At 38.3% G+C, this 16186-nt stretch overlaps 1 protein-coding gene across 1 annotated transcript in view; it reads right to left on the bottom strand.

The window, feature by feature from the left end:
• Window positions 1-16186, bottom strand: part of nmu (neuromedin U) — a 27195-nt gene continuing 11009 nt past the window's right edge. The window contains exons 2-9 of the mRNA XM_084355516.1: window positions 6441-6608; window positions 4858-4910; window positions 4725-4772; window positions 4578-4631; window positions 4376-4405; window positions 1337-1390; window positions 1194-1236; window positions 1-223 (exon numbers count right to left, since the gene is read on the bottom strand). Coding sequence (XP_084211642.1) covers window positions 1201-1236; window positions 1337-1390; window positions 4376-4405; window positions 4578-4631; window positions 4725-4772; window positions 4858-4910; window positions 6441-6608 — 443 coding nt within the window. The 3' untranslated portion in view covers window positions 1-223; window positions 1194-1200. The remainder of the gene's footprint in view (window positions 224-1193; window positions 1237-1336; window positions 1391-4375; window positions 4406-4577; window positions 4632-4724; window positions 4773-4857; window positions 4911-6440; window positions 6609-16186) is intronic.

Below are 16186 nucleotides of genomic sequence, written 5' to 3' on the forward strand. Positions count from 1 at the left end.
CACATCATAGCAGTTTTAATGCAAATGACACACGTATATAACGTAAAATAAAATCTGGACAGGTGAATAGTATTTTAATCATATTCTTTGTGTACATTCAGACATCACTATACAGCAGTGGCAACGGGCCGTGTTTGGAGTCTGGGTCACTCAGTCGTCGTGCAGCAGCTCGGGTGTCAGGGTGTGTGTGGTCTCTGGACACTACGCTTCAGAGGTGGACACTCTACCACACAATAATGACACACACGATTAGACGATGATTATAAGAACAAATACACTCCTAACTCCATATAAACATGGTGTTAGCAGCCTCTAGTTCATTATAATTCGAACAATTACTACTGCAATCAGGATAATGACAGGATTTCAATAGCAATTATGGACTGTGTGAAAATTACTGGGTTGTTGAGAGGAGATGATGCTTTTTATCTGAGGTCCTCCCCAGAATTATTAAATGTTTTCTTTGGATTTTTGCTCAAAGTCTAACACCCTTTCCTCCCATCATCGCAAAAATAATAAACAGTGTTAAATTGGTAGTAAACACTCGACTATTAATGTATAAAAGACTCTTTTAAACTGTAATTTTTCAGAGTTGCCACTAAAACACACATTAGATGTTAAAAAGTTATAATATCTGAAGTGAATCTAAGAAAGATGTCATAAAAACTTGATTGAAAAGAAGATGGACGTCTTTTCAACATTTGACAAAGACCTTGACATGACATCTTTTGGACATTTTGCTCAGTGGGAAGTCATTAAAAATGACAAGCTGTCTGGAAGGTCTCCTTCAAAAAAATGTACGGTTGCACGGTTTCATTATGATGTGAAAAACACTGCTGTCCTCTACATATAGTGAATCAAAAGTTATATTTTTGATACACTTTCACTCAAACTATTTGTTTTATTTGTACAACTACTCTGTGTTATTGTGAATTTTAGGCTGACCCCTACATTGCATGTTTTAAAATCCCCTCTTAAAACACATCTTTCTTTTTTCTGTGGTCTTAACACTAGTTATTAACCATATTACACAGAGAGGGCTAAAACAAAAACCTGCTCCCCTAAATACATTAAACCTTCCTTTGGCCAAAAAACAAAACAAAACACATCCCATCCTACAAATTTCCAAACAGTCCCTGTAGCATCCAAATGTTCTTGTATCATGTCTTGTGTGCATGCATGTTGAGTATTACCTTTAATTTAATCATATTCTAAGGACCGTCGTCCATTTCTTGGCTGTAAACACATAAAAGAATGTATTAAATGTTCATCATATCATCAAGGACAATATACTTTCTTTTACTTCCTGACATAAACGTGTTGAACATGTTCATACCCGATAGAGGAAGTAACCTCTGCTCTGGATGCCCCCAGGTCCCTGGAGTTCAGCCTGACACAAAAAAAACACAGAATATAACTTGAGGAGAAGAACATGTTTTTTGACACTTTCTCAGCGTTGCCTCCGCCAGCAAAAGCCGACAGCACTCGCTCAAACACTCTCCACATTTCTCACTCGCGATTCCTCTGGGTCCACTTGGATGTCAGCTCTTGTCCGCAATGAGGGATAAGTTCACCTGTCAGCTGCACTAATTTTAGACCATAATTACTGGCAGCTTGGGAAAGAACAACTAATGTATACTGAGGCTGTACAGAGAGTGATGAGAGCTGCCCGATGTGAAGCAGCATTATTGACACGTAAGCTCAGGGAGAGCGACTCACACGTTCAGGAGGCAGAAAACACACATTTCAATACCAACATTTGACAAAAACATACAAAACTACAACACAAGTTCCTGTTTTTTCAACTAAGGATCCGATCGCAGTTGTAACATCTGAATGAATTGTGTTCATGTTTGCACCACTGATTGTGTGCAGGTTTTTGTTTGCTAAAAACAAAGTATTTGTTGTCAATATCTTTGCTTTATCAATCAGTGGCTGTGAGGCTATTTTGTAAAGCATGAAACAAAAGAAATGGGGAGTGAAAGGAGAACTGACGTGGGTAGTACATACGCGCGTTGAGAGTCCTTTCTCTCTTCTGGTATGGAGTTGAGAAACTAGATGTAGGAGAGGGTGCGACTGAGGGGTCTGACGAACACAGAGCCAGACACACAGGCGTGAATAACAGCTCCAGCGTACAGGAAAGTACAAACATGGAGTCTTTAGAGGGAAAAAGAGATAATCTCCGTTTCTCTCTTTTAAACACACAAGAACATGCAACACAGAAATGCAAAAATAAAACAAATGCTTCAGATTTCTTCGTTGCAGCCTCAGCATCGCATTCTCCATTATTCACACATCAGTGTTGGAGGAGCAGGAGACAAAATAACTTCATATTTCATGTGAGAAATATGGTTTGTTGTGGCAAGTGAATGTGCAACCCGGGATGTTTCATGTTTCTGTAGGAGAAATAAATACAATGCATATAAATCATGACTTCTCATTGAGTCTGGTGCAGGCAGTGGAGATATTTCACTCTGCTTTCATCACAGCTGCAAAGAGATAGCTCTCAGCATCATCTTTGTCGAACTTTTATCTAATAATTGATCAGAAATCTTCTGTACTTTCAACTCACACATAAAAACAACCAAGAAGGATCATATTTAACTATCAATATGCTCTTTAATATCTAATTTCCCCAATATCAATGGGTAAACTAAGAACTGCAGACATATTTTGGAGTATTGACATTATTTTTCTGCAATTTTTAAAGCTTTTCCCTTGTTTTTTTGATCAACATATATGTGTTTTTATTTTGTCCAGTGTGAGTAACAGAGGGGGCAAACATGATCCAAGTTCTCATGCAACCAAGAAATAAAGCTGGCTGTGGGGCCATGCTATCTCCTTCCTGCACAAAATGCATAAGCATCTGACATGCAGAGCACAGAACAAGGGAGACGAGCGCTGACAGAAGATTTTAATCTTTGTGTATATGAGGACTGTGTATTCACATTGTAGTATTTGTCTGCATGCATACACATACACTAGTGGGTAATACTTTAATTTACAGGTTGTTAATTAAGTAGAAATGGGAAGAAATAACAAAAGTAAAATCAGTTAGAGCAGGATACTTGTTGTATTCGTAGAATTACAAGGAATTATTGTAGAGTTTTGGGTTATTACAGAGCAAAAATGAATGCAGAGTAAAGAGGATTATATTAAGTTAACACTATACTTGTGTTGTCACTGAGTATTTAGCATTTCTCACCCTCATCTTATTGTGAAGAGACTGTAAATAATATCAAGTTGTTAGTGTGGTCTCATGTCAACACTCTTGTTGCACAAGGTAAATGCAGCAGCCAGTTTCCATGACTCTCAGTGTTTACAGTTACATTACTGAAATACAGAGGTTAATCTTCTGGTGTTAAAATAATACTTAGGTGAAAGTACAAAGTATTCTTCTCAAAACACTACTGAGTATTAGTTACTTTTTAACTGTTGATGTTTAGTGCATCAAATGGGTATCTATTTTTCCCAGAAAATGTTTTTTTGTCCGTATGTCAGTGTTTTCATTGTCCCGTTAGTGACGGAGAGCCTTTTTGCTACAAAAATACACATAAAAGGATGAGAAAAAAAAAATACTCCTAAAAATGACTTAAGTACAGTAATTTGAGTAGTTGTAATCAGTTGCTTCCACCACTGGAAACTACCCGTATGTTTCAAGGAAAAAACTGTAATTAGGAGTTAACTATGGTGAGATCACACCACTGGATGTTATCGACGCTATAATGGATAAAGATGGAAAGTACTAGCTTAATTGCCATATAATTACTGACCATTACTCTGCATTCATTTTACTGTAATTAAACAAGCAATTCAACTTGTCATTACATTTGTTCAACTGATTTTACTTTTGTTATTTCTTTGCAATTTCTTCATATTACTATGTGATGAACAGGCCTCAAATTAAAGGGTTACCTACTAGTGATCCTCTGTGATGGTAAATGTGCACCGGCATGCATTTTGGTTTGGTTTGGGGAACGAAGCATGATCATTAACAAAGTTGATCCAACAGATTAAGTCATTTTTAACACAGAAAGTGCAGGTCACACATAGTTGTAAAACATCTGAGGTGCTTTCTTAAGTCACGCAACATACTGTAGGTAGGTACTGTAGGTAACATACAGAGGTTTATCTTTTACCTTACTTACCTTACCCTTTGACAAGGCAGAACCATTTGCTCTAGAGTAATGAAATAAAAACTGCACATATGGTGCATAACAGACAAATAAATGACCACACACAGGCAAGCAGGTACGCACAGACACACAAACAGTTCAACACAACGCAATCTGTCATTATGTTTTATCTTTACATGTCTCTGTGGGTGTAGTTGAACCATTTAAGGGAAAATAAGAGAAAAATAAGTGGTGCTTACCCTTTTACTTTTTTCTCCCGCTTTCAGCTCCTGGGGAAACAAAATGAGTATTTTAATGGATGTCACTCTGTGGATCTACTCAGATCAACAATCAACATTTCACTGAGCAGTTTCATATCAAATCTCCTGTGGAAAAACGTACACACCACGCCGTAACGTTTCCTCTAAGATGTTCGCTAAGAGATTATAAAGTGTGAGGTACCTTTGACCTTTGAACCAGCATCAAGACACAGAGTTCTCCTAAGACATCAGATGCCTGGAAACAAAAAGAAGAGGTTAATAAATGTGCTATAAACTTGTAATACAACAAAAATAAAGGAGAAGTCAGACAGAATCGCATCTCACTCACCCAAGACTTCACGTCTGCAGAGAGGTAGGACGAGCACACGGCGTCTATCTGTGGAGCATCACAGAGGATGATGAAGAGGTGAACAGGAGGGATGAAGAGGGGAGAAAGTGTGAAACTGTGCTGCTTACAGTACCTGGAGAAGCTGCCTCTGGTCTGTTGTGGCTTGCTGAAGTTCTGCTGGAGCACCTTTGGTTTCATACAACAACACAGAAGTAAACAGTTAATATAATACTGATAATTCAATATCATCTTTAAATTTAACATTCAGCATAAATAGCATGCGTTTATCGATGGATGCTGCAGGTCGGCAGTGAACACCATCTCCTGCACGACTGTTTTGTTCGCGCTCTGCTTCGACGTGATTGCAGCGGGTGTCGATTAGCAGAGGTAAAAGCTCAACTGGAGAACATGGAGGGAGGTTATCGTCCAACATGATGATGGAAGTCTGCCGCCTTCTAAATATCAGCTTTTGAAAATATTCCTGATTTTTAAAAATTAGGTTTCATTCACTTCTTTACTTTTCAGAATCTCTCTAATCACATTTCGACAATGAAGATGCGTTAACAGTACAAACTGACGATGAGTCAATCTGACATTGTCTGAAGAAGTGCAGGTCAATCTACATCTTCGCACATCTCAATCATTTGTGACTTTGTGTCAGACAGTTGACACGTCGAGTCGGAGGCTTCAGACCAAAGCGAGGGTTCTGGCTGTCTTTGCCTGTTTGACACCGCATCAGTTACGGAGAACGAATGACAGTGATGGCTGGATGATGGCTGGATAAAAATCCTTTTTAACATGACTAGATGACAAATATTCAGAATATAGATTTGAATCAGCCGCAAACAAAGTGAAATTACAAGTTTTTATATTTAAAAACAGTATCCTTAAAGGTGCACTATGTAGTTGTGGAGAAGACATTTGAATCAGAAGAGAAAGATCTTCATTGACTGATTTCTTTTATGCCTAAACAAACTAAATAAACAAACTCTTTGTTTTCATGACTGAATAAACTGTATAAACAAACCCTAAAGAACAACACAGCTTCATACTGTTTTACTTTGTTTATATGTGGCGGACCCTGCCACCTTTCTAGCTTCAAACAGTGTTCTTGGACCTTATTTTCCTCTGCGAACAGCTTGTTTATTCAGTTATGGAATAAATAAATATTTCCGAGTTTGTATTATTTCCTCATTAATACTAAATAATTGTTTCCCAAAACTACATAGTGCCCCTTTAAACTCTGAATATATCTCCATCTATCAATCGATTCTTATCATTGACTCATATACAAATTATTGGTCAACGGTATAAAACAAAAAAAAAGATTATAAATTTCACATATTTGCGATGAAAATATATAATTATTTGTTCCTATCAATCCCATTATTACTTAACAGTAACCATAATGTTTGGTTCGTTGAAAAGCTAAAATGTTACTTCACAAATTCATTTGATTTATGTATTTATTATTGTGGTTTTCCCTCCAAATGTTTTGATTTTCCAGATTTCCCATCTTAGATTTTAGTACAGATGAAAAGATATTCTTTATTTATCTGTTCATACTTAGAGATAGATAGATAGATAGATAGATAGATAGATAGATAGATAGATAGATGAGGAAAACTGAAAGACAAAAAAGTTTGATGCCAGAACACATGCAAGACTTTTAGAGAGTTTTATCTGCCAAAAAGCAAAAGAAACAGAAGCTCTTACTGTTGCAGACTGGGATGCTGAGGATGAGCAGGGCTGTGAGGGTGATGCTGGCCGTGCTGAGTGGACTCATGGCGCCGCTGCTGAGGCTCTGCAGGCTGCTGGCGGCTCCGCGCGGCGCAGGCTGACTCTGGCTCTGGAAGGTCCTCATCGTCTCGCCGCTCTGCTGGCCTGTTTTTGGGGGTGGTTTGGTTTTTTTTGTTGGTCCGCTTGACTTCTTGCTCTCTTGAGACTTTCTGTCTCACGTCACAGAAATATGCAGGCTCAGTGTCGCACACACACACACACACACAACACACACCCCCCCACGCGCGCTCAACAAACGATGCGTCACTGAGCTCCGCGCGCGTGGATGAAAGTTGGCGGGATGTGGTGAACAGGTTGGACTGAACGTGACGTGAGGACGTGATGCTAGTTTAAAGCGAAGGTGAGTGAAGTGTGCACTCCAGCTCAGGATACCTTAACTTTGTTTTCACACACCTGTTGCTCGAGTCAAACTTTAGCTTAGCAGAGGAAGAAGTCAAAGCTTCACCACTTTTGTGTCTTTTAGCACATGAATGCAATTTGAGGCAATTTCCTCTGAGAAAAGCGCTTATTTAGCTATGCTATACTTATCTGGAGATGCCATGATGGCATGGACACGTGCGCGAGTAAAACACACCTTGTTATCATTCAGTAATTTACTGTTGCCGTGTTTTTCACCTCATGTTGTAACGGTGAGTGAACACGAGGACAGCAGCCTCACACACAAATGTAAGTTTCTGTAAATAAACTTTCTCAGAATCAACACTTCTTTAAAGCAACACTGTAAAACAGTCTGTGGTCCTGAAACCAACACCGTTTTTTTAAGTTGGTTTTCGGTTAAATGCCTCAAATAAGGTCTGTGGAGGCTGAGTTTATTTACACATTTTGTAAAATACATAACTCAGTGTCCCACAGTTTAATTATAAAGCGCTTAAGTGTCTTAAAAACGGCTAAGAAGTGGTCATGGACATTGAAAGTCATCACGCTGTACAGTCTGTACAGACTTTTTTTTTTTACAAACTATCCTAACTCTAACTTTAGCCTACAACTTCTAGATTGATCAATTTACAGAAAACATGTATAGTAATTTTGTGTGGAATGACGGTTAGTGCTGGTGACATTACAGTCATACAACCGCTATATAGTCTGTTTATAGCCTCACATTAGCTTTTTACTCCTAGCGACTTAATTTACGCTTCGAAAATCACAAAAGTAGTGGTCACCTGTGAAGATTATCTCGCTGAACATAATGTGTAAGTATCATAAACCTGTGTTTGTCACAGAGATTGTTTTCAATGAGTCAATGTGCCATCTAAATGATTTTGTTTTTTTAAGGTTCATTAGTTACAGAATGTTGCTTTAAAGGGGCAGCGAGCAGTTCTGGAGAAAAGACAGTTCAGTGTTGAGTCTGTTTCCCCGGTTTTCAACATAACGATGCTTTGGGTCGGCGAATAAAGGACGTGTGAATAGGATTTTGAACAGGCGATTTAAATTAAACTAAATATGAATCCAACTGAATAAACAGAAAACAGTTAATTAAAGTGCAGTGCAGGATATGAGTAAATTGTTCCAGATGTGCTTTAATAATCTGAGAGTTGGACTGATGTGATCATCTTTCTTGGTCTTTACGAGGACTGTGCTGTTTCTATTTAAAATTGGCTCTAATTTTCTTTTCCTCTGGTTATTTGGAAAATATTTCTGTGTAATATCTTGTTCTCACATCACCTGGCTGTGTGATGGAAAATGTAATTTCACGCTTGAGCCACATAGTTATGACCAGTGGCAAGATGTAAACAAGTTTGGTATTTTAGAGTTATAATACCATTTGACGCTGAACCTTGTATTACTACATTTTTGACAAAATTCAAAATCATACAGTAAATCTACAAAGTCGTCCACCACAGCTACATGTCCCTTTTATAAATATAAACAAAGTAAAACCGTATGAAATTGCGTTGTCCTTTAAAGTCAGTTTATTCAGTCATGAAAATGAAGAGAGTTTGTTTATTTAGTTTGTTTAGACATAAAAAAAATCAGTCAGTGAAGATCTTTCTCTTCAGATTAAATCTGTAACTACGTACAGTAGTGCATCATCAAAAGGCTAATGTACAGTAATGTAATCTGACTGTTCGGGGATAAATAAACACTCACGCGCTAAACACAAATGATCCCAATCAAACTTTTAAAAACACTATTAAACAACCACCGTCGTGGCAGAAATCTAACTGACCTGACTGGAGCACAAATGTTCACAGACGAGGTTATGATTTATAGACGCATAAACAGCCATGATGCATTTAAACACGACAAAAAGCCGTATTATTAGCGGCATTAGTTCTACGTTAAACACTCGCTGCCATTATAATGTTTCATAATACCACTCCACCAAATCAGCTCAAGCCCAGCCTAAACTGTAACTGTTCGTTCTGTATATTAAATAATGCTTTACTTTTCATGCATTCACACATGAATGTTACATCATCTTATTATTTGAGAGAATCATTACTGCTAAATTACCTTGTCCTATAAAACTCAGATAATGTGTTGGTCTTTGTGTGAAGCTGCACGTGTGATGGCACAAATACTCCGGTGATATGACTCATTTTGATCTGTTACAATAAAGTTGACGACCTAATTAAAAAAAACAACCACTGTCCTGTTTTCCACAATGAATACAAGATAAATTAACGCTATAAAGGAAGGTGGGTTTATTTTGGATGTAATTGGCGTCATTGTTACAAGAAGGGAGTATTGTTTTATGATGAAGAGGAGATGTGGGACAACCTGAGGCAGGCGGGAGGAGAGACGAAGATCATTTTTAAAGATTTACTGGAGTCCTGTAGCCATTCCTCAAGGATTTTGTACAGAAAACGTACAATGCATTTGCATTGCAATCCTGGACTTTTGTCGCTCACATACAAACAACAATTTACACAAATAAATCTGAAAACATAGTTATATCCTGATTCATCTCTTTCATTACTTGTCATGAAAGCAAAGCCTTTGTATTTTATCACAAATGGCATATGATTTATGAGGCAGACTGCTGGGTAAACAAGAGACACACTTGACGGATGACTAAAACAACCAACGGTCACGCCCTCATCACAGCTTTGTCTTTTGAAATCTGATGTGAGAGTACGAGTAGCATCAACCGGAGTTCACTGGTAATTGAGCAATTCCAACGAATCATCACACTCATCCCCACCCATGTCATCCTCCTACAGTAATATCTAGCCTCTTTTAGTGTATGGAGGTCAATCAGCAAGCACAGCAACAGGACGACAAGTTATTATTCTCGCAGCTTTGTCATAGGTGCGTTGTTTCTTAAAGCCCTTTGCGATGAAATGACACAGGTTACTCACATCGTTGTTGCATAAGTCACTAAACTTGATGTGTTTCTTGTCTCCTGGAAGCTCTGGAGAAGCCCTGAAATGTTGTGACCTTTAAAGACTTTTCCTTTATTATGAAGTTGCCTTGCATTTGCATATCTAATTGGTTTATTCGAGGGAAAACCCCAAAGGTATTGAGGGAAGGTTAATATCTGTGATTCACACACAGTCACACCTTGAAGGCGCCACACAGATTACAGTCTTAATTGTATTCTTATAGAGTGGTGTTGTGATGACGTATTTTTGTGGGTTTACCCGGAAGTCAGCGTCGCCCTGGTTCCCTCGACAAAAGCCCATGGGATTTTTTTAATTGAATTTTGTAATATCACCTGTGTTTGCTCTGTGGCAAACACAAGCTCATGATACTTCCATCCCAGATGTACACCACTGTACGAACCATTAATTAAACCGCAGGAACTACAAAGCTAATGTTAGGCTATAAACAGACATTGCAGTCCCGTAACTTAAACGTCACCACCACAAAGCATCTTTCCACACAGTTACTATCCACGTTTTCTGTAAATTGATCAATCTACAAGTTGTAAAGTTAGAGTTAGGATAGTTTGTAACTGAAGACGGGCCAGTGAGAAGACGAGTCTCCGTGTTCAGCGTAATGACGTCCACCTTTGATTGATTGTCTTCGTTGGTTGCATTTTCTACGCTTGACTCACACTGTTAACTTAAACTGTAGTGTGGGTATGTCTGTCTTTCTTGCGGCTCTGGTAGTTTACGTGCTGTAGTTCCCCCTTTTGCTTTAAGCACTTGGCCTAGAGTCATGAACCAGTAGAAGTAGAACCAGAGGCGCCAAATGTGTTCATCTCCTACACATAAAGTGTTTATCTGCATGTTCTGACTGATGTTCATCATTTGAAACAAGAGGAAACTGAGCAAGGAAACAAATTACATCACATCCTCCTCCAAACACCATTAGTTAACCTTATAAAATGTGACAAGCCTCTGAGTTTATTGTATTTCCAAATGGTAGAAATCATAAAAAACGGATCATTTGAAACAGCTGCCTTTGGTGAAACATCTCGTGCATGGAAAGGAAGTTGCTGCCTTGTCCGAAGACTAATGAGAAAGTGCTTCTGTGTTTATTGAATAATCTCATTGAATATATGAGTTTAAAAATGCATGAAATATAAATATGAAAATATTCTCTTCGTTCATTTCAGAATATTCTGTTAATACGATCCCATTCAGATCGGGCTGCAAACTAAACCAAGAACTGGTGCTTTAATAATAAAGGAATATTAACTTCAATCATTTGTATATTGAGGAACCTAAATATGAAGGAGATCCTCTTCGTAAATCTGATTATTTTTACTTCACAATCTGCTTTAATTCTCCAACTCATAACATGCAATTAACGCAGAGTGCATCAAGTAACGGAAATCCACTTTGACTTATGTTGTCCCGCTATTTTGACATATTATGTTTCCCTGTCATTATATTTCGTCATTACTCTGAGTATCACATTCTGTCCCAGCGCAGTCACAATTTCCTGTTCAGGCGGAGCCATGCTAAATGAATGTGAGCATGCAATAAGCAATCCTGTTACCCTCACTATGATAAATGTGAAAATGGACAGAAAGATCCTTTCATCCCATCCTTGTTCTCCATGTTGGCAGTTCAACCAAGTTAAACACGCTTCTTCTGAAATCCTCCATGAAGTCGTTTTTAGAGTGACATTTAACAGCATTAACAGGCAAATAATATAACATTTGTCTTAAAATGCATTCGGGATTTAGAAAATAGTGGTAATGCACAACTAATGCAGAGCTTAACACATCAATTAATGGAATATGTATCATGAGTTTCTGTTGCTGGATGGATCAGCGATAGTCAATATGACATTAACTCAGAGTCACTTCACACGATGTGTAAGTCAACACGTTAGCTGAATGCAGTTATATAGAAAAGGGCATTTCAGATCCATGGACTAGGCTCCATCATACATCCTGCGTTAATGCAAAACTTTTGACGAAAATACACTTTTCTCTTTCTTGCTGCGAGTTTGATATGAAGCTTCAGCCAGCTGTGTTTTCCCCTGAAATAGCAAAACGTCATTTCTTCATTTAGGTTTTTATACAGATTTAAAAAATATTATATTTTTTAAAAATTAGGGTCATTACCTTCGTCTGTTAGATCAGTTATCTTGTTATATTGGGAGCTATGATGACTAGGGCTGGGTATTGTTGAATTTCGATATTGCCGTTCCTGAACAACTTTTTAAAATACAGATTTTATGAAATCTGTTCAAAACAGAACTATTACAATTCACATACACCTTGTGAGCCATAACCTAGTGTTTTTCCTGCATGCCTCAAGACAGCCAATCACCAGCACTATTAGATCTTGGCTCAAAAAGCATGCTGCATGCTTATTGGTTCACTGACGCTGATGAGATTAACTCCTTAGGTTTTGAAATTTGGTAACGAATGAAAAGACATTTTTCGATACGCAATAGCGTCACGGCGATTCGGTCGGTGCCATAAAAGTGGCTGAAAACTGTGGCAGCCAAGTGCTGGGATTTTGTGGACCAACTGACTGACCAACCAGAGCAACGTGGTCACAGCTAAAAAATGTATTGAAGTAATGAGGCTGGCAAAAGAAAACATGTCCTGTATTTTGTTGTATAATTAACCAGCATTTCCTCCAATCAACCAGCAGCATCCATGAGCAGCAACACAATACTTAGCACATTACACTATAATACATTCTTAGTTATTGTTATTGTCAGATCTGATTTTATTCTTAGCTAAATTCCTGACATCTTTCTTTTTGTACTTTTCCAACAACATTGTGAATTCATTCTTGTTTTCACATTCATTCATAATAATCCTGCCTCTTTATTTCATCTCCTACACATGCTCTGTCTCTCTGAACCCTAACTAACCCTAACCCCACGCAAACAAACCAGAGAGCGCCTTCGCAAGAGCACCTACGCACACCACACACACGCACGCACACAGACACGCACACTGTAAATTACATGATTACTTCAAAACAAAATCGCACACATGACGGACCCTCCTAACAAGCAAAGAGCTTTACGCGGAGCGTTGCTCATGTAATAGCGGCTCTCATGCTCACTTCAGTTTGGAAGACCGCCGTGTACTTCTCTGTGCGTAATTTGGCCATGACGAGCGAAGACCTCACCTTGGGATGGGGTTACCAGAGTGAGGCCACAGTTTTCATATAACTGCTCCTGCAGAATGTTTGCACTGATGCGTTCAGGTGTCACGATTATATGTACTCTCTTTAAAACCACTACGGCGGCAGAAGGACACCTGAGCCCGTACATGTTTATTCCAGTTTGAAGTCAGAAAGCCTCCAAACTGTAAGAGATGTGACCTCAATAAGTAACGTCACTCGAAGAAGTTAAAGTCAGGCTGTACATATGCAGATTTATTCTGATTTTTATTTTTCCACAATGCAACAAATATGGATCTAAAACAACACGGATGATGCCTCCTTCAAACGCATTAAAGGGCTGCACTAAATGCCATCCAGATAGCAACTCCAGCGTTTCTGATACCAGCAGAAAATGCTATTAGCCTTTAATCAGCAGCGTGAATGTCAAATGTAGATTACACAGATGTAATCACCTTCCCCCGACGCTGTGTGAAAAGCCCTTTTGTTTGTAAGTCACATCTGCATGTCGCCGGGGCTCCCTCGACGCCGCGGTGCCCTCCTTACACAACAAGTTCATTTTCGAGGGAGGACCTCTCACCTGTAGAGTTTATGTTCCTCCTCTGAACTGACTGAAAGTGAATGCATCCTAATGTTTCCAAAGCAAAAGATGTGTTGTTCTCGTTTGTCCGACAACGAGAGGAAAATCAGCTCCGTCCGCAGACCTTTGACATTAACAAAATATATAGACAGTAAGTGCCAGAGGAGCAGAAAAGGTGAATCATGACTACAGGAGAGCACAACATGTGGCAAAAACAGAAATGTTAATGGTAGTGTGTGTTTGTGTGTGCCTGTTTGGTAACGTGTGTGTGTGTTTGTGCATGGGATTCAGGTGTATATTACACATGTTGGGCTGAAAAACTATATTCTTTACAGATGTAGCAGCACAAATACAAGAAATATATATTTTTAAATGACTTAAGGTTAAGAAAAAGTGGTTGATTGTTGAAGGTCCTATGAAGTCTAAATCAGTTAGGTGTTTTTCACATCTGGCTCGCTCCATGTCTCACCTATATGCCAGTATCGGGCCGAATAGTGGCGAAAAAAGTTGTTTTGTAGGTATTTTTAAAGGTAGTTTAGAGTTAGTAACTTCCTGGAAAATCATTAAAAATGTTGATCACTCATCCTGCACTCAGGGGCAGACATACATTTAAGTCTGCGAACCGGACTTCCCAGATTACTGTGCAAAAACACAGCTTGTACATAAACTGAGTCGTGTTTCATGGAGAAGCTTTGTTCTGGTTTTCTGCTCTCTGTGGTCCTCGGGCTCTGGGCAGGTCGCTTTACTAGAAATGTGTAACTCCTTATGTCATGTTGCATTAAATCCAAAATAAAGATCAATAAAAATATATTTTAATTGATTAAAATGGTCTTTCAGTGTCACCTGTACTGGCTGGACTTAATATCAGCTTCTTCACTCTTTCCTGTAAAGGCAAATTATTAATATTGTTGTGTGTTTGTTAACATATTAAAGTGATAACTTTACATATGTTCCTACTACCAGAAGAAAGACAGTAATGTCCAGGGAAATTCATGTCAAATACATCAACGTGACAGCAGCACACTGAAAGACACCACAGAGACCTGAGATATGATTACACACCCCACACCGATGCTGTTTTCTTTGCTTTACTAACACCTGTAATGTTCACTGTAAAGAAGATATCACTGTATCTTAGCTGCTGCAACCCGGGCCCATAAAACATGGTTTATGTTAAACAATGACTGATGCAGATGTTGATACAAACACATACAAAACATCTTTCAGATACATGTCGAAACATTTCCGTCGCAGTGTCGTGTTCGGAGGGCTACGTCACAGGCAGCAATAAACGATGAATTTAACTGCTGATGACAGCACGCGCCACATTCACCAGCTGGGAAATCCAGCGTTGTCCCCGCACAATAACTTCAACACAGACGGAGCACCTCGAGGCACTGTCTGCAGATCGCTTGTTAATCTGTGACTTTCTTTTCCATCACGTCAGACTCGCGGTGTTGACATTTGTTTGAATGGCCTCTATGGGCGTTTGATGCAGATGGTGTATAACTTTTATTGTTAGAAGAAAACATGATCATACTACAACCTGGAGAAAAAAACACTGACAAACAGATCAAGTAGAAAAACACAAGACACGAGCAAAGAAACATGGCATAAATTGCAACTATAAGGTGGATTAACAATGCCACCTGGTGTCCTGAGAAGAACATGTATATGTGGCATTTGCAGGTTTACTGTCAGAAGACATCATCATGACAGAGATCTCTGCTGAAATAATGAGAAATTGTGCATTAGTATCAATATTTCATCAATCGAAAAGTCAATTTTCTATTATTTATTCATTGATCAAGTAGATAAACGCTAAAAAAAACAAAAAACTAAATGCTGTAGCCTAATAATGATCTTTCAAAGAAAATGTTCTTGTTTATCTGTAACCTTATTCAATAATAGGTGTCCAACTTTAAAAAAAATATTAAGTACATGTTTGAACACATTTAAATTACGAGCAGTAAATGTCCCTTTTTCAAACCTGGCCCCTCTAAAGCCGCAGTGAAATCGGCCTGTTTTATTTATTTATTTATTTATTTAGACGGGACAATGCATATTGATGAACATTACATATGAAATGCAACGTAAATACACCAGATTTAGCAAAGATGCTTTACTGTGTTAAAGTCCATTTCTGATCCTGCATGTTGTCAGTTCATTGCTTGGATGGAGGTCAGCTCATTCTGATAAATGTGAGAAAACTGTGAGTCATACTTTGAGGCTCTTTATGACAATCTGTCTTTCCCTTGTCTGTGCTTTTGACTCAGAAAACGTCTGGATTTGTCCCTCAGTAAGACATGAGCAGAAGATTCAACACAGCACACAGTATCCTATACTCTGTTTATTACTCTGTTATTTAAGTACATCTACTCAACTAGTGTACTTGAGTACAATTTTCACTTGAGTGTTTCCATGCGTCTTTTACTTTTTACTCACTACATTTGTTTGATAACTTTAGTTACTAGTTTCTTTCCAGATTACATGCTGCAGCAAAGCCAAAGTAGCAAATTAATTTATTATTTTTTTATTAAAAAGTATAAACATTCATGTAATATGTATAATTTACTGCTTCATGCACTTTTGATACT

The sequence above is a fragment of the Pagrus pagrus genome (genome assembly GCF_965226575.1).
Source record: "Pagrus pagrus genome assembly, chromosome: 6".
Classification (NCBI taxonomy): domain Eukaryota; kingdom Metazoa; phylum Chordata; class Actinopteri; order Spariformes; family Sparidae; genus Pagrus; species Pagrus pagrus.